The sequence below is a fragment of the Pelmatolapia mariae genome, linkage group LG3_W (genome assembly GCF_036321145.2).
Source record: "Pelmatolapia mariae isolate MD_Pm_ZW linkage group LG3_W, Pm_UMD_F_2, whole genome shotgun sequence".
Taxonomy (NCBI): Eukaryota; Metazoa; Chordata; class Actinopteri; order Cichliformes; family Cichlidae; genus Pelmatolapia; species Pelmatolapia mariae.
This window is the reverse complement of record NC_086229.1, coordinates 39,928,607-39,951,985: the sequence shown is the minus strand read 5'-3', so window position 1 is coordinate 39,951,985 and position 23,379 is coordinate 39,928,607. Positions and strand designations below refer to the sequence as shown.

Below are 23,379 nucleotides of genomic sequence, written 5' to 3'. Positions count from 1 at the left end.
CCCATTTTGAGAAGTCATGACCCGTCCCATTGTTTCAGTCACAGCAGGCAGCCTTGTGGGGTTTTGAACAGCTGATTCCGCTTTCTTTAATCTTCAATAAGCCTTGGCCAAGCCAGCTCAGATCAGCAAGAACCCTTTGCTGCTGTGAATGTCCGTGCTGCTATATTTCAGTATCAGGCTCTAAATTTACAAATGGATGTGAGAAGATTTCTAATCATGTTTCTACTAGATTTACAGTTTGTTTTCATGTCTTCTGACTCAGAAGGTGGAGCAGGTGGAGCTTACAAGGAGTAAGTGCTGATATAGAAGAAGAGTTGTGTTTTAATGAAGCTATTTAGTTAACCAATAATTATATTGCATGCTGGCATTAAAAAAAATGTTTAATTTGACTGATTTAATTAATTTGTTTGTTTGTTTTCTTCCAGACTGAGTGGCTGTAACCTCTCAGAGAAAAGCTGTGATGCTCTGTCCTCAGTTCTCAACTCCCAGTCCGCTAGTCTGAAAGAGCTGGACCTGAGTAACAATGACCTGCAGGATTCAGGAGTGAAGTCTCTGTCTGCTGCACTGCAGAGTCCACATTGTAGACTGGAAACTCTCAGGTCAGGATCCAAACATCCCCACTGCTGATCATTAAATGATATTATTGCATAAAAAACCAAGCTTTATAGAACTGGCAGGTGACCTTTTCTTTATCTTTGGATTGCTTAGGAGATTCTTAATTACTGTCTGAAAATTTTTTACAGTCACATATTTTGTTTTAATGGTGAAACAGAATTATTGTTCAGTTCAATTAGCAGGTAGCTGTGAGATTCATAATAATGAGGTACTATATTTGTATTAAAGATGAATAACTTGATGTTACGACCCCCTCTGCTAGGCGTCAGGGGAGGAGTAACATACACAAGCCCCGAACACAAAACTGAGTAAAGAAAGGTTTTAATTACAAACTTTAAACAGAAAACCGACAGGGCTGTTCAACAGACCGCTGGGCAAACAATTATTATATAAAGACAAAAGAGAAGACAAGAGTAAAAGCTAAAGGTTAACTAAGGCAAGCTGGCGGCACACAAAATAAAAGCTAAGAGTAAACTAAGGCGGGCCAGCGTCACAATATTCCTCACACAGCCAGCTAGCAGCTCAAAGCTCTAATCAGGCTAAGTTCAAACATGCACCAAGGTGTAACACAGTTCAGCAATATGAGCAAGTTCAACAAAAGGTTGACAAGGGAGGCACGAAGGGCAAACTGCATGTTCAGTCCTAAGCAGCAGCCACTGAGTGAAGGACCTCCTTTTGTATTCCCCGGTAAATGCAGGCAGCTGTGTCATTGGTCCGTTGTAGTCAAGGCTCCTGCAGCAGCCAATGGTGTGAGTGGTCTGGCACACTCTGATCTGCATGTAGTTGAGGCGGGCATAGGTCCCGGGGCCAGCCAATCCCCCATGAGTCCTAGAACACTGTGATTTCCATAGAGGAAGGCGGGGCCACCTGAGGCCAGAGGCCGTAACACTTGAACAGTAGCTGTGTGGGTTACTTTGTTTACTCATGTGTGCTGATGTTGTGGGTCATTTAAACCTGAAGTAAACTTGTAATGAGTTTAATAGAGTTTCTGAAGTAAGTGTACTTGGAGCTATTTATGTGTTTACTAAAGTCCAGGAGCAGGAGGCTGTGTGTAGCATAGAGGAACCCAGACCTCAGCTTTGTCTCCTGGTTTCTGTTGCTGCTCTTAGTTTCCCCTCATCGTTCCCTTCAACAGTCTCCTCACTGTAACAAATCAAAGTGTTACTGTATAGATTCACGTCTCAATGTTGCCATGTGCTATTAAAACTAAAAGTGATGTTTAAACACCCACGTGGTTCAGTCACACAGAAACTGATGGTAAATAATGTTTGTGTTGAGCACATCGTACAGGTCAGCTGCTCCACACAGATCTCAGGTTTACATGCTGGAACAGTTTGTGATCATGAAGGATAAACCTCACTTCCTCTTTGTTTCATACAGATGTGACATGAATAATAACACATTCATGAAATCCTTTTAGGAACACAAACACTATTGTAGCTGGAGAATATATTTGAATGTAGGATAATGTAGGGGATCATAAACAACAGTAATAACTAACCACCACCTCACCATTTGGGTTGGCAGCTGCATGTTGATGGATGAAGTCATTTTCTTCTTCCTCCATTTCTACCTCATTAACATCAGATTAAAAGCTGCACAGAGACAGGCACTGGACATGTTTAGCCTAGCTTAGTACAAGGACTGGACATGGGGGAAACAGCTCTCATCACTGGATCAAATCATGAAAACAAATCTGAAGTAAAGTTTTGTTGAAGTGAACTGTGGTGGTGCCCAATGTTCCCTCTAAGCTGCGCGCGTGCGCAATTGCGCACTGCTGGCACGGTCTCAGAAAATCTGTGTTTGCACACACAAAAAAACAAACAAATCTCAATTGAAATGAAAATTAATACTTTAACTATTCTGTTTTTCTGTGTTAGTCAGTGACTGGCTGCTCCCGTATGGGATTAGTTTTATAAGGAAAATGCTCGAAAGCCTGTGAGCAAAGACAAAACCAAAAACCCCAGCCTTTCCTAAGAAATCATCACAGTCCAGCTTCACTGAAGCTTTAAAGTCTCTGATATGAAATGAGAAATGAAGCAGCTAGAGCTTTTTCATGAGTGGAAATCCACTGTGACTGTGAGCTGCTGCTACAGCCTCCAGATTAGCCACCAGCTCATCCTGCTCAACATTTTCTCACCAACTTTAATGGAAGTGTGATGTTTTCAGCTAGAGTGATGGTCAGGGTGGCCTCCCTCTCCTCTTCTTCTTCTCTTCCTCTTTCATTTGTAAAGCCACTTCTGCTGCTTTAATTCATGTGGAAGTCCTGTAGCTGAGTTTGGGAGAGACTAACAGCCTCGGCAGCAGAGGGGAGAAAGGCTGTAACACCACCACTTTACTGTCACATCATTTTATCAGAAAACATATGTATGCTCATCTTTGTACTGTTTGGCTTGAAAAGCTAAAATATAAGAAGATCAAATGGTGCTCTTTATTATCGTGTTTCCTGTCTCTTGGATGGAGCCCAGCTGTGCGTGGCCCCTGGGCCGGTGGTCAGAGTGTGTGCTGGATAATCCGGCCCAGGATGAGGCCAAACTGAAATGGGATGAAATGTCTGTCACATATTTGAGCTTAATTTACAACATCATCCATAAATATTGAATAATAACAATAATAATAAAGGGTCAGAAGATGATTGTTGGAATGAAACTGAGCTTGTAGTTTGTCTGCTTTAATAATGTGACTGGAAAAAGGTGTTGTTGAACTTCAAATATGTCCATTTCTTTCACATTTCACCTTTAAAAGTGAAGCCATGTGGCTCCTTGAAGGAAAAACACGACTTTTTCATGTTTTTATGATAAATGTACGACTTTAATGTGAAACAGAGTTTTTTTTCTTGTTGTGTTTGTTTGAAGCTGCTTCCTGGTGGCTTCAGCTGTTTGGAGTTTCCATTTTCTAAACTTCTACATTCTGAACCTTCTTCAGCTCTGAACAGATGATGAAACACTGAATGATTTCAAGCTCACACTTTGTCTAATAAACTTACATCTTTCATTCTTTATACAGATTGAGGCGCTGTGGTTTGTCAGAGATCAGCTGTGATTATCTGGCAGCAGCGCTGAAGTCCAACCCCTCGTATCCCAGAGAGCTGGACCTGAGTGGAAACTACAACAACCTGCAGGATCCAGGAGTGAAGCAGCTGTGTGTTCTTCTGGAGAATCCACGATGTCGATTTGAAACTCTGAGGTCAGTCACATGTTTTAGTTGTGCTGAGATGAATATGATGGGAAAGTTGTGCTGACACTGTGGATCAGTAGGCCCACAGACCTCTATACAGGTAGTCTTGTTCGGCTTTTTGTAGAACTTCTGATCCCTGATCCTCTGAGTCTTTCTCAGTAGATAATGCAGAGTTCTGAACTGATGTGGGTGAGTGGACTCAGGCAGCCTGACAGAGTTGATGTCTATGTCTTCCCTGCTTGTCCAGATACACATAAACATGAGTATCTGGTTAGTGGTTGTTGATCAATGGTCATGAGAATTTGCATAATTATGATTAAGGAACTGACCTCACAGCCCATTGTTCCTTCAGTGGGCTGGGTTCAGTCATTATGCAAATGTACTGTTTATAAGGTTTGGGGAAACCTGCAGTCAGCTGAGACTGAAGAAGTCACTTGGATGAGTGACGAAACGTTTCTCCCATCAAACGCTACGTTCAGATGAACAGATTCAACTTTTGGAGATTTACTTTCCTGGATGATTGAGAATGCATCAAGACATTGGTTTATTAGCTTATGGACCCTCCCATTAATCAGGGGATTAAGAGCACCCTGGAGGGGTGTGGTAAATGTTTTGTTTTTTGTTTGCCAAATGTCAGATGGGAGGACGGGAGGGTTAGAAAATGATTTTTTGACCACTTTTGAGGTTGTTAAAGCAAATTAAGTTAACTTTCGTTTAATTTTAAGTTTTAAGAAGTTATTTGGCTGATTTTTGTTTATAATTTTCCACGAAATAAATGGCATATGATTTTTAAAACATGGAGTCAGAAGTGCGTTCTAAAACAAACCTCCCGTTGCCACCCACGGACTTTTCTTGCAATTTTTTGGTGTTTGGAACATGTTTGGAACATAAAAGGCCGTGACAAAGGGTTAAAAAGTGAATGTGCACAGAGAGGTTGGTGGTGAGATGGGCACTTCCAGCACTGTAGATGTGTTCCAGCTCAGTGTTCATGGAAATAATCCGGAGAGCAGGATTCCTTGATGAATGTCACATCTTCTTAAAGTTTCTACTCAGCCAATCAGGTGTTTACATGCCCTTCACTGATCTTCAGCCCCACCTTATTATCACCCCCTCTCTCTCTTTTACATCTGAATTATCTTTACTTCACATTTCAGTCAGTTCAGATTTCATTAGCACGTTCACTTTAGCAAAATCCATTTTAATCCAAACACCTTTCTCTTTAAACTCTGTTTGTCAGTCACAGTATATCCAGTACAATCCTCTTTTTCACTGAGTCACACACATTCAGAGATCAGAGTGTCCTGTGTGTGCTCTCATTCACTCACTCACTCTCATATGGCTGAAGTCTGTTTGTACAGAGGCTAACCTCAAGAAATCACATGATAGGGTGGGGCTAGGTTTCACAATGAGCTTTGCTGATTGTGACCTACACCCATTTTCACACCTTGGCTCGTGTGATTAGGTAGAGGATCAACGGGGGGATCATGACCCCCTTGGCGGACTCTCCCACAGGGCTTAAATCTGGGACTCTCTACCATTTGACCCTAGAAATAAAGAAGCTTCTTGGATGAGAGGTGAAACGTCTTCAAGAAACTTAAACAAGTCCAGATGCCTTTTTTCTAAGCTCTTTAGATGACTGCAAACCTTCACAGACACCTCATCAGTGTCACTCTCAGAGCTACCAGCCCTTTCCTAAAATCACAAAGCTCTTCATTGAAATCAATGATATCAAAGCTGAAATTAAATGAGTCCTACTCTTCTGCTGATTCAGCATCACATTCATCTTTTGTCCTTGTTCTGCATCCCCACCACAGACTAGTCCTTTCCAAGCCAGCCTTGAGTGTCCTTTATTCAGCTCATCCTCTGCTTTACTTTAGACCTGATTTTAGCTGCTTTATCTCTCTTTCAACAAGTTTCTGTGCCTCGATCTTTTTCTTCTCTCCCTCATAACAAGACAGCTTCTTCTGCCTGAGAAGATGTTTGAGTGATTCACTAATCCAGGGCTGATTTTTGAGGAAAATAGTTCCTGTTTTCAAAGTAATCCCCATTTTTTCCAGAAAGAAATGTAAATAGAAATAAATGATCTAAGTGAGAACATGAGCCTTTAAAAAGATTCTTCTGAGGCTGCTGCCAGTGGTCAAAGCCTCAAACAAAGCTCTGTAAGTAAATATGTGATCATACCTTTAGTTTTTAAATGTTTATTCTAGTTAACACAAATAAGGTGGGAACAACTCAAATAAAATATCAAAACTATTAAGTGGTCATCGGTACTCAGTTTGTTCAATACTGAATAAATTGGAGCACAAATTGTCCACATTTGTGAAATATTTCTGTGTGTAACTGTTACCAAAGTGCAATTTAGACCTGACCTTTGGTTGTTATCTAAGTGATAATCATCAATTCTACTAAAACAAATACAAAATAAAGAAATTTGAGACATTTTGTTGATATCAAAAGCACACTGAACAATTCAGTGTTGTTTTACTGCTGTTCTCTCTTCATCTCTTCTCCTCTGATTCTCTCCACATGTTGCTCTGCATCAGTGCTCAGTTTTCTGACAAAAACTAAGATTAAATGTTGCAAAATATAATAATATCTTGTTACACTTCAACATAAGTGTATGGGGTTTTTTTTTAATGTAATTGTTTATCTGTTATTTTTCAGACTGAGTCACTGTGACCTGTCAGAGAGAAGCTGTGAAGCTCTGTCCTCAGCTCTCAGCTCTCAGACCTCTAATCTGAGAGAGCTGGACCTGAGTAACATTAACCTGAAGGATCCAGGCGTGAAGCTTCTGTCTGAAGGACTGAAGAGTCCACACTGTACACTGGAAACTCTCAGGTGAGATCCAGCATTTTTCTTTCATCAACTGTCAGAATCACATGATTAGTTTGTTACCAGGCCTCTGGACCTCTGGACATGTTGAGGAGCTAATTTAGCCATTTAAATCAGCTGTGTTGGTTCGAGGACACATCTAAAACCTGCAGGGACACCGGCCCTCGTGGACTGAGATTGCCCAACCGAGCTAACTGCTGGGACTGCGTCTTTCTAGCCAGAGCATCAGACTCTCAGACTGGTTTTCTTTGTGGATGATGATGTATTCTCACACTGATCCTTCATGCTGATGCTGACATCCACCCGCTGCTCCTGGATTCCTCATCGTCATCTCCATCAGCCCTCACAATACTCCACCTTCATCAGCTTCATGTTCAGGAGCCTGGATGGACAGTAATTCTTGGGATAATGTCAAACAGAAGTGAGAAATGAAAGACTTATTCATTTCTATTTAGTCTTGTGATGTGCAGCTTTGTTCAGAGCATTAAGGCCCAGCAAAGATTACTGAGGTCATAGAGTCACTGATGAAACCTGTGTGCTTATAGAAACTGAAACCAGATGAACCAGAATAGAAGGACATTAAAATGAAGTGTCAGCTACACAAAAGCAAAGCTATTCAGTTGTTGGTGTGAGTTATTTAAATGGAGGATGGAGTCAGTCACTATATCCTGTTCTCCTCATAGAACCTGGATACACAGACTCACCTGTGACACAGTGACACACAGTGTGGGCTACACACACATTAGAAAGTGGATCAGTCACACTTGTACAATCATTTACATGTTACAGCAACATTCAATCATGAGTTCCAAAGTAGTGTATTGTGTACTTATTTTAATAGTACTGCAGTATGAGAAGTGCAACATTTGCTTGCAAGATGGCGGCGCGCACAGACACAGCGGCTCACTGCTCCTCATGTTCGGTGTTTTGTTTTTTACTTTTTCTACGTGTATCTGTTTGGATGAGTGTGTTGTTTATTATTATATGTCGAGTAGAGTCCAACTACAGTCGTCAGGACCTTCTGAGCTTGGGATTACGCTGTGCAAGTAGCATTACATCGGACTACCACAACTTTCACAGCATTCCGGAGGACATAATGAGAGCTCCAGGGTCTCCGTGGTTGGTTCTTCCCAGCGGCAAGACAAAGAGGAAACGTAAACAAAGGAGGCAAAAGCGTGGCTGCAGGGCGGTCCCACTAGCACGGCTAAAGAAACAGCCATTTAAGCCACCGCTTCCGAGTATTTTCCTCTCCAACGTCAGGTCCATAACCAACAAAATCGACGAACTGAGATTACAGATTGCAGTCAACAAGTGTGTACGGGACAGTAGCATAATATTACTCACAGAGACTTGGCTGCAGCCATCAATTCCGGACTCGGCTATTGAGCTAGCAGGCTGCACGGTCCATCGTCACGACAGGAACGGCCACTCCGGTAAGAACAAAGGAGGGGGTTTATGCATCTACACCAATGACAGCTGGTGCAAAAACACAAAGACTGTAGACAGCCATTGTTCCCCGGATTTGGAATATTTGACTGTGAAGTGCAGACCCGTCTACATACCTCGCGAGTTTACTGTTGTCATGGTAACGGCCGTGTATGTACGACCCGATGCTAATGCTAACTCGGCCATGGAGGAGCTGCACAAGACAATAAGCAATCAGCAGAATTCCTACCCAAACGCAGTGCACATTATAGCTGGGGACTTCAACCATGCCTACTTAAGGTCAGTATTCCCCAGATTTGAACAGCATATTAAATGTGCAACGAGGGGGAAAAACACACTGGATAAAGCATACAGCAACATCCAAAAAGGCTACAGAGCAACCCCTCTTCCACATCTAGGTTTGTCAGACCACATGTCCATGCTGCTGATCCCTGCATACACTCCAGTTAGGAGAAGAGCCCCCCCAGTGACAAAAAATGTGAAAACCTGGCCAGAAGGGGCATCACATCAGCTGCAGGACTGTTTTGAAAACATGGACTGGAGTGTGTTTGAACATCAGGACCTTGAAGAGCACACAACATCAGTGCTCTCATATATTAACTTCTGTGTCAACAGTGTCACTGTGGACAAACGTCTCCGGGTGTATTCCAACCAGAAACCCTGGATGACTAAAGAGGTCCAGGTCCTGCTGAAGCAACGTGATGCCGCTTTTAGATCCTGTGATGGTATGCAGTACAGTGCAGCCAGATCTGAGCTGAAAAGAGGCACCAGAGAAGCCAAGGCAGTGTACAAGAGAAGGATCGAAGACCACTTCAGCAACAACAACTCACGACAGGTATGGCAGGGAGTTCAGCACTTAACCAACTACAAACCTTGCAATACCACGTTGACTGAGGGTAACGCGGCGCTTGCGGAGGAGCTGAACCACTTCTTCGCACGCTTTGAGGCGAAGGGACCAGAGGCAGCAGCAGCAAAAACATCAGACAGCAGCAGCAGCAGCCCAAGCCTCAGCGTGCAGGAATATGAGGTGAGGCGCACACTGAGGGCAGTGAACCCCAGGAAGGCCGCCGGACCAGATGGGGTAACCGCAAGGGTCCTTAAAGAGTGTGCAGACCAGCTGGCTGGGGTCTTCAACACTTCACTGTCCCAGTCCTGCATCCCACTGTGCCTAAAGTCAGCCACTGCCAAAGCATACTAACATTAGCAGCCTCAACGACTACCGACCAGTTGCTCTAACACCTGTTATAATGAAGTGCTTTGAGAAACTGGTCCGACGTCACATCATGTCCTGCTTGCCACCCAACCTCGACCCGCTCCAGTTCGCATACAGAGCTAACAGATCAACTGAAGATGCCATTGCTACAACGCTCCACACCACCATCTCTCACCTGGAAGTGCCGGGCTGTTACGCCAGGCTTCTCTTTGTTGACTTTAGCTCTGCTTTCAATACGATACTCCCGGACAGACTAATAGTTAAACTGCTGGAAATCGGACTTCCTTCTACCACCTGCCACTGGATCAGAGACTTCCTCTCAGACCGTGTACAGAGAGTTAGAGTGGGGCCTCATCTTTCCTCAGCCCTCAGCCTTAACACCGGCTCCCCACAAGGCTGTGTACTGAGTCCCCTACTGTACACTCTGTACACACATGACTGTGTTAGTACCCACCCAGACAACGCAGTCATCAAGTTTGCAGATGATACCACCGTGGTGGGGCTCATCTCTGGGGGAGATGAGACAGTGTACAGAGCTGAAGTTCAGAGGCTGTCAGATTGGTGTGTAGATAACAACCTGGACCTCAATACCACCAAGACAAAAGAACTGGTACTTGATTTCAGAAGGAGGAAGTCTGAGCTGCAGCCTGTCAGCATCAACGGGGAGTGTGTGGAAAGGGTCTCCAGTTTCAAGTTTCTAGGTGTGCACATAGACACAGACCTCCAATGGAGCTCTAACACCTCTGCGGTTTTAAAGAAGGCCGAACAGTGTCTCCACTTTCTGGGAATCCTCAGAAAAATGGACCTGAAGAAGGAGCTGCTGACCGTCTTCTACCGCTGCTCCATTGAAAGTGTGCTGACATATTGCATCGGTGTGTGGTTCTCCAGCTGCACCACAGCACAGAGAAAGGCACTCCAGAGGGTCAGGCTGTTGGTGGACTTCCCATGATGCTCTGCTTTCTTCTCCACTCCCCTCTTTTCACTCCTGATGCTTTTATATGTCACTACTGCATGTCCTTAACTTTTGTCTTCTCTCTCCTTAGTTTGTGTTTTGTTCTTGTCTCTCTGAGCTCATCTCTTCTCTTTCCCCTCACCCTGCAACCAGTCATGGTAGATGCTCCTCCTGGAGCCTGTTTTCACTGGGAGGATCTTTGTGTCAAAGGCAGTTCTTCCTTCCCACCATCACCAAGTGCTGCTCACAGTGAATTGTCTGATGTTTGGGGCTTTCTCGCTAATATTGGAGGCTGTTACCTTACTCTGTTAAACATCTTCAGATGTTTTGTGTGTCTGCAGTCTGTCAGGCTGTCTGATCACAGAGGAAGGCTGTACTTCTCTGGCCTCAGCTCTGAGCTCCAACCCCTCCCATCTGAGAGAGCTGGACCTGAGCTACAATCATCCAGAAGACTCAGGAATGAAGCTGCTGTATGCTGGACTGAAGGATCCAGGCTGGAGACTGGACACTCTCAGGTATGGAGAGAATGTCTGATAGAGGAGGAAGAGCTTGAAACATTTCCTGTGTCCATCACTCACTTCCTGTTTGTTTCCTGCAGATGAGACACGAACAATCACACATGCAGGAATATTTTCAGGGACAGACACACTAGTCTAACTGGATAGTACATGGATATTTATGTAGGGGGTCTCCAAGGAGTCTGTTTGCAGGAACATTTAGCTCACAAGTGTACCTGAGACAGATGCCACTGTGTACCTAATAAAGTGTCAGCCATGTGTATGTTTCCCATGCTGTATGTCCACAATCACAGTGACAGAAGGATGAAACAAGGCTGTGAATCATTTCAGTCTGTGTGTGTGACAAAGAGCAGCCAACATTTGGAAATGGAAGCTTAAATAATGACAAACTCTACATTCACAACTTAATTCACAATAAATTTGTTTTCAAGTGCACATTTAGCAGCCAATGCTAATACTGTTTTCCTTTGCTTTCTACAACTTGAGCAGCTATTGCTAAGTAGGCCACTTTGCTCTGCTAAGAATTTGTGTGACCATGATTGCCTCTGATGATGTGACCTTAGCATTAAGGTCACATCATTATATAACACAAGAGAAAAGGGTATTAGCATTAGCTACTAGTGCTTATTCACCTCAAATTAGCTTTAGCTGCTAATGGAAGCCTACTCAGCATAAACCCTTAACATCGTTATAATGCAAGGGAAAAGAGTCACTCATGGCAGCCTATTTAGCATTAAGGTCACATCATTATAACACAAGAGAAAAGGGTATTAGCATTAGCTACTAGTGCTTATTCACCTCAAGTTACCTTTAGCTGCTAATGGCAGCCTACTTAGCATTAACGCCTCTCTAATATAATGCTAATTTACATCAAATTAGCATTAGCTGCTCATATTGTTATAAGGAAAGAGAAAACGGTATTAGCATTAGCTGCTAATAATTATTCACCCCAAATTAGTTGGCCCCTAATGGCAGCCTACTTAGCATTAACTCCTCACATCATTATAATGCAGGGGAATAGAGTTGCCATTACTGGATAATGGTAATTCACATCAAATTAGCATTAGTTAATAACGGTAGACTTCGTATCATTACCTGCTGTGATTGTTACAAAGCAAACAGTATGAGCATTAGCTGTTAATGCTTTTTCATCTCAAATTAGAATTAGCCACTAATGGCATATTGTTAAAAAGTAAGAAAAAACATTGTTAGCATAAGCGCATATTGCTAATTCACCTTAGTATTAGCTAATAACAGCATGCTTCTTAGCATTAGCTGCTCACATTGTTATAATGCAAGGGAAAAGACTTAGCATTAAATTAGAGTTAATAACGGCTAATTAATTCACATCCAATTAGCATTAGCTAGTAATAGCAGTCTACTAAGCATTAACTCCTCACATCGTTATAATGTAAAGGAAAATAGTTAGCATTATTTGATAATGCTAATTCACATCAAATTAGCAATAGTTATTAACAGTAACACACATCACATTGTTAAAATGGAAGGAAAAATAGTATAAGCATTAGCTACTCATATTGTTAAAATGTAAGAAAAATAATTGTTAACATTAGCGGATAAATTAGTATTAGCTAATAACGGCAAACTGCTTAGCATTAGCTGTTCACATTGTTGGAAAATCAAGAGAATATGGTATTAGCATTAGTTGCTTATTCACCTAAAATTAGCGTTAGCCACTTAACTGAAATAAAAGTAATGTTAGCATTAGCTGTTGCTATTGTTGAAATGTAATAAAAAATAAGATAAAACATTACTAGCAGTAGCGCATAATGCTAACAACCATCAAATTAGCATTACCTTATAATGGCAGCCTTCTTAGCATGAACTGCTCATATTGTTGTAATGCAAGGGAAAAGAGTTGGCAAAAACATTGTTCGCATTAGTGTATAATGCTAATCCACCTAAATAGCACTAGCGAATAGTGGCTACATACCTAGCATCAACTACTGATATTGATTTAAAGTAAGAAAATATGGTATTAGCATTAGCTTCTAATGCTCTTTCATCTTAAATTAGAATTAGCCACTAATGGGGTCCTATTTAGCATTCTCTTCACATCGCAGGGGAAAAGTTAAAATTGAATAAAAAAGTGTTCACATTAGCTACCCGTACTGTTAAAAAGTAAGAAAAACATTGTTAGCATAAGCGGATAATGCTAATTCACATTAAATTAGCATTAGCTGTTAGCATCAGCCTACCTGGCACTAGCTGATCAAATTGTTAAAAGGGAAGGGAAAAGTGTTAGCATTATCGGGTAATGCTAACTCGCATCAAATTAGCATTAGCTAATAACAGCAGCCTTCTTACCATTGGCTGCTCATATTGTTATAATGCAAGGGGAAAGAGTTAGCATAAACGGATGATCCTTATTCATGTCAAATTAGAAAATATGGTATTAGCATTAGCTGCCAATTCCTATTCTCCTAAAATTAGCCTTAGCCGCTAATGGCAGTCTACTTAGCATTACCTCCTCACTAATAAAATGCTAATTCATGTCAAATTAGCATTAGCTGCTAGCATCCGGCTACCTAGCATTAGCTGCTCACATTGTTAAAAGGGAAGAGAAAACGATATTAGCATTAGCTGGTAATAATTATTCACCCCTAATTAGAATTAGCCGCTAATGGCAGCATACGTCGCATTAACTCCTCACATCGTTATAATGCAAATGACTAACTCGCATCAAATTAGCATTAGTCAATAACGGCAGCCTCTTTAGCATTAGCAGATAATGTTGACCTTGGCTCACTGGAAAAGTCCAGAACTTAATATTTAGGAGTGTTTCTCAATAGCTCTTTATTATTTAGAGAAACAAATAAATTCTGTTATTAAAACCAGCTGTAAGGTTTATATTGTTGATTGTCATTTATGCTTAGAAATATTTACTCATATATGCTTAGAGTTTTATAATCGATTGCATAATGATAGAGGTTTGATCCTTAGTAGTCTGTAAAGACTTCCAGAGTGCTCTGGCATGCACACACAACTTGGGGTCATGAGAGAGGTCGTACCTTCTCTTACTGATTTATGGTTTAGGAGGACACCTACTGTGTATCTGGTTAAGTATAAGAGCCCTTTGTTAGGGGGGCCGCTGGACTCTTAGCACCAGCTTTGGGGTCACAGGGTCACATCTGGAACACACACACACACACACACACACACACACACACGCCTCTGTCAGTGCGCCCCAGGGCAGCTGTGGCTACAATGTAGCTTGCTATCACCAGTGTGTGAATGTGTGTGTGAATGGGTGAATGACTGAATGTAGTGTAAAGCGCTTTGGGGTCCTATGGACTAGAAAAGCGCTATACAAATGCAGGCCATTTACCATTTACCTACACTATGCACAGACTGGAACTCTTTGTTCATACCTGTGTAAGACGTCACATGTTAATGAACTTATGCATATTCATGTAACCTCAATAAAGAGCAGTGTTACGAGGGAGCAGACGAGAGCGACTGAGGTCAAGTGAAGGAACGGCGCTGTCACAGTTCTCTCTCAAACTATGATCTCAAGATCATAGTTTGATCTCCTGCATGAGGTCAAAGAGCTCTGCTTGGTGCTTTTTGTTGTTGTAGTAGAATTGTCTTGTTCCAGCGGTGGCTCTGTACTAGATGACCCATCACCAGCTTTTCCCAGCTTTTTCCACTGGTTACCAGTACGTTGTTGTTTGTCTTTAAATCTCTGAGTGGATTGGCTCCATCTTATCTCTCTTTAACAAATATAATCCAAGTCGAGCCCTCAGGTCTGCAGATAAGCAGCTTCTGACCAGAACTAGCCGTAAAAACAGAGGTGAGCTTTATCGATGGCTGCAGCCAAACTCTGGAACAGTCGCCCTTCACATCAGGTCGTCACCAACACTCGACATTTTTAAAACCCAGTTGGAAACACATTTGTACTCTGTAGCTTTCAATTCTGACGAGTCTTTATAGTAATTACTGTGTATGTTTCCTATTTTATCTCTACTCTGTGCAGCACTTTGGCTCAAGCTGTTTTTAAATGTGCTGATAAATAAATGTAGATTTCTTTGAATAAAACAGTGGAGCCGAGCTTTGAGCTCAGTGTGTAACAGTGTGTGTATGAGAGCCATGTAATGTCCATGTGTGCATGCTGACTGCTCTGACCCCTCCTCCTTTCAGGGTGGAGCCTGCTGGAGTCCGATGGTTGAGACCAGGTCTGAGGAAGTGTAAGTGTGTTTTTAATGGGATTCATGAAAACAAAGCAGCACACATTCAACCATCTTCATCATGTCAGGAGTCATCATCAAAGTGTCAATCAATGAACAGATGATGGATCAATAACTGCAGCTGGATTGTGTTTGTTCTCTCCATCAGATTCCTGTCAACTCACAATCGACACAAACACAGTGAACACAAACCTCCAACTGTCTGACAACAACAGGAAGGTGACACATGTGGAGGAGGTTCAGTCATATCCTGATCATCCAGACAGATTTGATGTTTATGAACAGCTGCTGTGTAGAAATGGTCTGACTGGTCGCTGTTACTGGGAGGTCGAGTGGAGAGGACTGGTTTGTATATCAGTGAGTTACAGAAGCATCAGAAGGAAAGGAGACAGTTATGACTGTTGGTTTGGACGCAATGATCAGTCCTGGAGTCTGAGCTGCACTGATGTTGGTCCTCATTGTATCTGGCACAATAACAGAGAAACACCCATCTCCTCCTCCTCCTCCTCCTCCTCCTCCTCTGTCTCTAACAGAGTAGCAGTGTATGTGGACTGTCCTGCTGGCACTCTGTCCTTTTTCAGAGTCTCCTCTGACACTCTGATCCACCTCCACACCTTCAACACCACATTCACTCAAACTCTTTATCCTGGGTTTATGGTTGATCATGGTGCCTCAGTGTCCCTGTGCTGAGTTGTTTCTCTGAAGCTCAGTTCACAACCAGCTCCTCTGCATTTTCAACAAGTCTGAGCTCATTAAAATAAATCCAAATGTTTGATTTCTTTTTTAATGGGATTGTCCTTTGACATCCTATGTATGAGCCGTTTGAGATATCAGAAGTCTGTTAAGATGGCTAAAGCAGCTTTTATGTCAGCTATTATTACAGCTAATAGTCATAATCCTCGTATGTTATTTAAAACCTTTAACTCAGTGGTTAATCCTCGCCCTGTTGTTCTGAGAGTGGCTTCCTCGGCTCTCTGCGAACACTTTTTAAAACACTTTACAGAAAAACAAATCGTTCTCTTAGAGTTCCACTTTCTCCTGTGTTTAATCAAATTTCTGCTTCGGGATACACCTCATCCTTCCAGCGGTTTGAGCCGGTGTCACTCTCTACCCTGAAGGGGATAACTGAGCATCTGAAAAATTCAAACTCTGTACATGACATCCTCTCACCTCGCATCATCAAGGAGGGTTTTAATGTCATTGGGCCTAGTATTCTATCCTTAATTAACTTATCATTGCTTTCGGGTTGTGTCCCAACCACTTTTAAACATGCGGTAGTGCAACCTGTTCTTAAAGAAAGTAGCCTTGACCAAAATGACCCTGCAAAACTATAGGCCGATTTCCAAACATTCTTTCTTGGCTAAAATTTTAGAGAAAATAATCCTTTTGCAACTACAGGCCTATCTAGATGCGAATAGCATCACTGAGCATCACATTGCAGTCTGGGTTCAAATGCCGTCATAGTATAGAAACGACATTGTCGAGAGTCTTCAGTTTTCCTTTTAATCGCTGATTCAGGGCGCTCAGGGGTTTAAGTTTTATTGGATTTGTCCTCAGTGTTTGATTTAGTGGACCACAATATCCTTTTAACAAGGCTAGAACTTATGGTAGGCATTAAGGGTAGTGCTCTTGGCTGGTTTAAATCGTACCTTTCTGAAAGGCCCTTCACAACCTAGAAATCACACAGGACCATTTCTGCAAGTGAAAAGTCCTAATTGGAGGAAAATCATTGTGTAGTTTGTGCGACTGAAGAATCGTCCCAACTACATGTGCTGCTGACCTTTGTGAGTCTGTGGAAACATCCTGAGGCAGTGCTACAGATGTCTTCAAATAAAGTGGTGTATTATCCATGTTTTCTATGGATCACATCAATATCCTGATCTAACAAGCCCCCTTTTTGTGGATTTTAGAGCCTCTGACTTTTGCTGCGTCTGCGTCTCATTTCAAGCACAAGAGCAAGAAGTGGATGAAGAAATGGGGCGAGTGGGGTCAGTGTGGTGCATGTCAGCTGTGCTCATGCTTTCACAAAGAACATGTGTATTCATTGGCAGCATTAAGGTGCACTTTAGTCTTCATAATAATAAAGTATTCTGACTTTATTATTGTGAATCCTCACAGTCATGTTGCAGCTCTGCTTTGCTTTAAGAAAATGTTCTACCAGGATGTTACTTTCCTAAACGTGTTCTCCAAATGTTCCCAAAGACTTTGTTCTAAGTAGTTCTACATGATGAAACATTCACACTAAGTTTAAGAAGGACACACAAACACCATCTGTGCTTTCATCATGTGTACAAACGTGTTCAGATGTCAAATGTACCGTGAATGGATGCAAATGTGGATCGTTCCAATAAAATGAGACAGTTTTGTAAGTGGATCCCAGTTTGAAGTTCATTGAAACCTATAAGAACATGTTATTCAAACCAACTTTATCCAACAGGAAGAAGCATCAGGGGAACAGGAAACATTCAAACATGTTTACTGTAAGAACTGCACAAAGGAAGGAAACACAATCCTACACACGAGCACTTTAAAATGGACATTTAGCTTTTCAAACATCAGGGAGTGCTGCAATAACAACACTGTGCCCATTCTGATCAGACTGAAAGATTTATAGAGATTTATCCATGTGCTGGAAAAGGATTTGATATCAACATATATGCAGATTAGTAGGAGCATTTTCTTCATATTGATTTAGAGTTCAGTACTAGGAATATGTAGAATTAACATCTGTGTACATGACGAGTGATGAAAACTTTCAAAGGACGTCAGAATTGGAGTCTCTATCTGTGACTGTCCCAGAGGAACCTACCTGAGGGATTATTAAAGATCTGTCTATCTAGAAAGACTTGCATTGATTCACAGTCTACAATTCTTTCTAATCTATTAACATCTTCCTCCAAATCCTGTTTCTGCTGCATCAGAAGGGCTCAAACCTCCTGCTGTTGTCTGCTGGACCATCAATTCTACTTTATGATGATCTTCAAAGATAAAAACGTGAGTTTATTTGTGAACTCTGTGAAATGATGTTTAGTTTTGAACCCCTCCTCCTAACCCTCTGTACAAAGCAACACTATCTTTCTATTCTGAGTTACTTTGTTTGTTGGATTTCAGTCGGTTTCTGCTTTAATTCATGTTAGAATCAAATGTTTTTAAATGTTTCACTTCCTGTTTGCTGAAGTGGATTTTCAGCTGTTTCCAAACCAAAGGCTTGTTTTAAAGAGACAGTTTCACTGGGATTGAGGGAACGACGTGTTTGCAGTTTCTATCCAACAACATCAAGCAGTTAAAGAGTTCATGTTACTAACAGCTCAGCGCTCTGCAGCAGACACAGGCTGCACTTTAAAATGAATGGGACCGTCTGCAGACCAGGTTCAGCAGGTCTTCCACAGATCCTGTTAGAAAAATGTGCTTTTCATTTGCTGCGGCCATAGAAGCTGATGAAGATTTCAAATATCTCCTTCATCTCAAAGAAAAACTGGTTTGCAGGCTGAGCATGAGGAGAAGGAAACTCCAAACTAGTCCAGTCATTTACAGTGTGCAGGAATATTGATGGTCCTACTGGGAGCAGCACCAGTTTAAATGTTCCACATGTTTTATAGGATAAAGGAATTCCTCTGGGTCAGTGGAAGAGAAGGCTGCAGATGAAGCTGGTTACAGCTCAGATACCAAACACATGGACTCAATCATTAGATAGATTTAGATTCTATTAGGTGAAACTTGATTTCTCCCTCGGGTGGGTTCCTCCGGGTGATTCAGTTTCCACAGCAGCCACAGCAGAATGTGAGCGAGAGACATGTATAAATACATATAACAGGGATAAATATGTGAATCATTCACAGAGAGCTGGGACCAGAGTCTAGATTTGCAGGAGCAGTTTGTAACTGGAATCCTTCAAATAAAAGACGAGTGTGACAACATCAAACACTTCAGTCTGTTGGTTTATGGCAAATAGAAGACACAGAAATATACACACAATTTCCAGAGCAGATTAATTTATGACTCACAATCCAAGGATAGACAAAAACAGAAAGAAATCTGTCTCCCGTCCACTTAGATTTAGTTTGATCCTGATCTGTGTCAGCAACAAGTTCTCCCTGAAGGAGCTGATCCAGGCTAACCGATATTTCTTCAGCTGCAGTTCTGATCAATGCAGTTTCACTCATTTCTAATATCTCAGTATCATTCAAATTGATCCAGTTTCTTGTTGAATATTATTATTGTTTATTCCAAATAAACAGGGACCGAACCAGTCAGAAGTGATGAATTAAATACAGACAAAATGTCCAGATTCATAAACATCCTGCAGGACTCGGGAAGAAGCTTCATTAAATAATCCTAAATCTGTCAGAGTCTCCTCAGCAATGTTCCCTCTAATGTTTCATGTGTCTGAGCGAACACACAAACTCCCTGAGTGTCCCTTGGACCACTGTGAGCAACATCAGACATGTGCACTGTGGTCACTCCAGCGTCGAATCCATCCAAGTTACATGGTTTATTAAAATAATCAAATTACAGCATTTACATTTATGTTAGACTACTTTTAATTAACTGCTTTATCCCACTCATGACCTGTGTAGTATGTTAACACTATTGGAAGGAAAAATAACTTGAAATCCAATTTTGAAAACACAACTTTCTTTTTATTTTATATAAAGCTCTGACTTGTATTATGAGTCTGAGTCTGAGTCTGTGGTCTGGGAGAGAGTCCTGTAACTCTCTGTCTGCAAAAATTAGTAAATAATGACCAATGCTGGGCAATTAATTATATAGTTACTTCTTCAAAAAAGTAAAACAAAGTTTTTTGCAGCTGTTTACATAAAAATGCAGCCAAGGCATTTTTTAAATAAACACGTCATGGCTAAATATTTACAGAACAATCAGCTGTTCTGCATCAAATCTGATGTCACACAAATTATTTGTGCGACTCCAAAAAATAATTTCTGTCCACTATGAGATAAAGGAGAACAACAGCCTGATACCTGCAGGCCTGACAACAGGAGATGTATCACTCCTGTAACACCTGTAACACTCAGCAGTCGCCTCATTGTTCTGACACACACAACAAAACTATTGACTACACTACACACTAACTACACAAGACAACTGTCAGGGTTTCTGGGTCGTTGACCCAGTATTTTCAGTTCACGTTCACTGTTTATCTTCTGCCTGTTCCACTTCTTGTTTTATTGTGTTAGCCTTGGTCTGTGTGCATTATGTTCAGTCCTCTTCCCTTTTATCATTAGTTCATTATGTTCAGCTGTGTACTCACCGGTTTCTAATCACTATTGTATGTGTATTTATATTCCTCAGTTCCACCAGTCCAGTGTTGTGTCATTGATGTTGATGTCGTCTCTCCGCATGTATGTTCAGTTCAGTCCAGTCACCCAGTCAGTCATTTCAGTTCATGTTCTGTTCATCCAGCCTACCTACAATAAAACACCATTATCCTGCACCGTGAGTCCAGCGTTTGGGTCATCTCTTCCTCGCCTCCACACATGACACGCCTGACAACAACACACTAACTTTAGACTCCAAACACGCTAAACGTCTCAAATCTCTCACATCTCAGAACACCGCCGTCACTCCTAAAACTTCCCCCCTTCCTAAACAACTAGATGCCATGTTGCCATATCATTTTTTAATTGGTCGACATGGTACATTTTTCGACCAATAGGAAAGGGTGGGGGGTTTTTTGGTTTTGTTTTTGCTCACAGGCGGAGAGTGCTTTCGAGCGTTTTCCTTATAAAACGCTGTTTTTACTGTTTCTTCCCGCAGTAAATATAAACAACGATAGTATTCAGGAAAAACAAACATTGCAGATATTTTTATCATAACTCTGGTTTTACGTGGCCGATCAACACAATTTAAAAACCGGTATAAAGTCCACACTTTTCCCGTCAGTTGTTCCGTCTGTCCTGCTCACATCTCCAATGATTGTAAACGTTGTCATTAACGTGGCTTCACTCCACATCAGCCACGCCGCTTTGCTAGCTAAAACACCGGTGTTGGCACATAAGGACGCTGTCATAGCCTGTCAACGACGTTGATTAGCTGCGCATATACAAATGTGAATCGCATTATTGGCTGGAGCAGCCAGTCACTTACTGACTCACACTGCAAAACAGAATCAATTGTTAATGTATTTATTTTAATTTCAATTCAGGTTAGAACATGGCTCCCCAGGTATTGTGTTGAAGGAGTCCAAGTGACGGTGGTTCTCGATACTGTGAGTTCAGCTGCACTGGAGTAGTTAAAAGTACATGTGTATGTAGGTTTGGGCTCGTTCCTTGTTGTCTGGGACATCAAACAGACATAAAACAGTGCTCAGTGACACTAATATCTATGCATTGCATATTATCTAATGCAAAATCAAGTGAATGCACAAAAGCTGTTAGGATTTGACTTCCTAAGCAGTTGGGATGTTGGTTTCCAAAAGAGAGGAATGATTTTACAAACAGATTAAAAGTGTCAATAAAACCTGTGTTAGCAGCTCTGTATCTGGAGTCAGGTGCTAAGGCTAAGGAGTCTGCAAACATGTCCTGTGGTGTGGTTCAGAAACAGCTCTGAGTCCTTCTTCTGACTGGGGACGACCACTTCAGCCCAGGACCATTGTTGTGTGGCGTGGAGCAAGAGGAGGGTGAGGACAGGTGGGCGGAGCCACACAGCTGTGTCCTGGAGGGCTGTGCTGAGCGAGCCAATGTTTTAGACTGTGTGTGCATCACGTCTATGAAGCTTTTTTCTTTAAGCTCTGCAAACCTTTGTTTGCTTTCTAGAGCAGCGTATCATCCTCACAGAGCACAGCTGGCATGTTTCTGCTAGCTTAGCCACCAGGCTAAAGTCAAACTAGCCACTGCTAGCAGCTGTTTCTATCATAGTTTAGGATCCAGATGTGTGAGCTCTAAATTTACACCTCTGATAAAAATAAATAGTTAAAAACAGCCAATTGTGTCCAAATGTGTCTTAAACTAGATAAAATAACAGTTACAGCTGAGCCTGTGTGTGCTTGGAGACACTGCTCTCCTACAGAGATGCATTTTAGAAACCAGGAAACACCAAAATCATTTAAATCAGAGAGTTCATCTTACTCACCTCTGTGCAGCAGACACTTTAAAATCAATGAGGAAACCTCTAGACGTTTCACTCTTACAGGACACAGAGCTGGGTGGAGGTCCAGGTGGGTTCCTGTGAATAATGATGGAGCAGTGATGTGAGTGCTGAGCTGTGACATGGAGAAGAGTCATGGACAGTTAGAGATGGTCATCTCACCTCTGAGCTTTGGTCTGGCTCTCATGTTCCCCACACAGAGTGCTTTTAGAGGGAGGGACTCCCTCCTCTCTGTCCTCACACTGATCCATGCTGCTCAATTCAGCTCACACACACTTTCTACCTGCAGAGGAAACACAAATCATTCATGTGCACATCAACTGAGAGCTGCAGAGGTCGTGTCTGATGTGTTGGACTAACATCCATCTGAGACACAGCTTTCATCAGTTCACTACAAAAAGTGTTACAGAGCCGAGTTCAGCCTCCAAATCCTCCATTACTGTAGTCCTACAAAGGTCAAACATGGCTGCAGAGAGCAGCTTTATGTCAGTAACAATGTCCAGGACCAAGCTGACCACAGCGACCACAGGGGTGGCGAGAATCCTGGAAGCCCGAGACCGAATGGAACCAACCAGAGAAAGGAGAAGAACAGAGCACAAAGACACCTAGTTGTTTACATTGCAAAGAAGATCAAAAGCTTGTTAGACACAGGTTATAATGGGAGCGTAAAAGTGATGAGAGTGACTTTAGGAATTGTTGCAGGATTTCTATATTATGTAAATTGCCCAAACACAGTGCGCTACCCGTTAAAGGGGGCGAAGAAACCAGGCCTAAGTTTTAAAGATGAAACGGGTTAAGTCTATAGAGGATGTTTCCAAAGGTTGAGAAAGTAAAGTACAGACAACTCTGCAAACACATCTTTACATCCTGTCACACATCATTTGCACCTTTGGATGAACTTTAGCAAAGGTCACGTATTAAAAACAAAAACAGCTGATTGTAAAGCCTGGCTGAGTGAGAACAGACAGGTTTCAATATGTACACAAGGATCTCCACACAGAGCTCAGTGAATTCATATGGACTGAAATACACACAAACAGTTTTACTGCAATAACAGCTCCATAAGGTAACTCCCATTCTCATCAACACACCCACTGTGTTTGAGGTGGACTGGATGAAGAGTCGTCAATAAGAACAAACAGATGAAGGTGAACGAATGCTCAGACATGTGAGATAAAGGCTCTGTACTTGTGCTGGTAGATGTCTGGGTCTGGGCTGATGTGGTTCTGATGTACAGGTCGTCCCATAGACAGCCGTGCAGCACCGTGTACCTCATCACTCCAATCCTGTTTTTAATCTACAAGGAAACCAAGA

General features: G+C 42.0%; 1 protein-coding gene across 1 annotated transcript in view; it reads left to right on the top strand.

Moving 5' to 3' along the window:
• LOC134622756 (protein NLRC3-like) overlaps positions 1 to 15,651 on the top strand; it is a 29,273-nt gene extending 13,622 nt beyond the window's left edge. Inside the window, exons 6-9 of the mRNA XM_063468115.1 lie at positions 426 to 599; positions 6,457 to 6,630; positions 14,915 to 14,961; positions 15,110 to 15,651. Coding sequence (XP_063324185.1) covers positions 426 to 599; positions 6,457 to 6,630; positions 14,915 to 14,961; positions 15,110 to 15,651 — 937 coding nt within the window. The remainder of the gene's footprint in view (positions 1 to 425; positions 600 to 6,456; positions 6,631 to 14,914; positions 14,962 to 15,109) is intronic.
• The last annotated feature ends 7,728 nt before the right edge of the window (positions 15,652 to 23,379 follow it).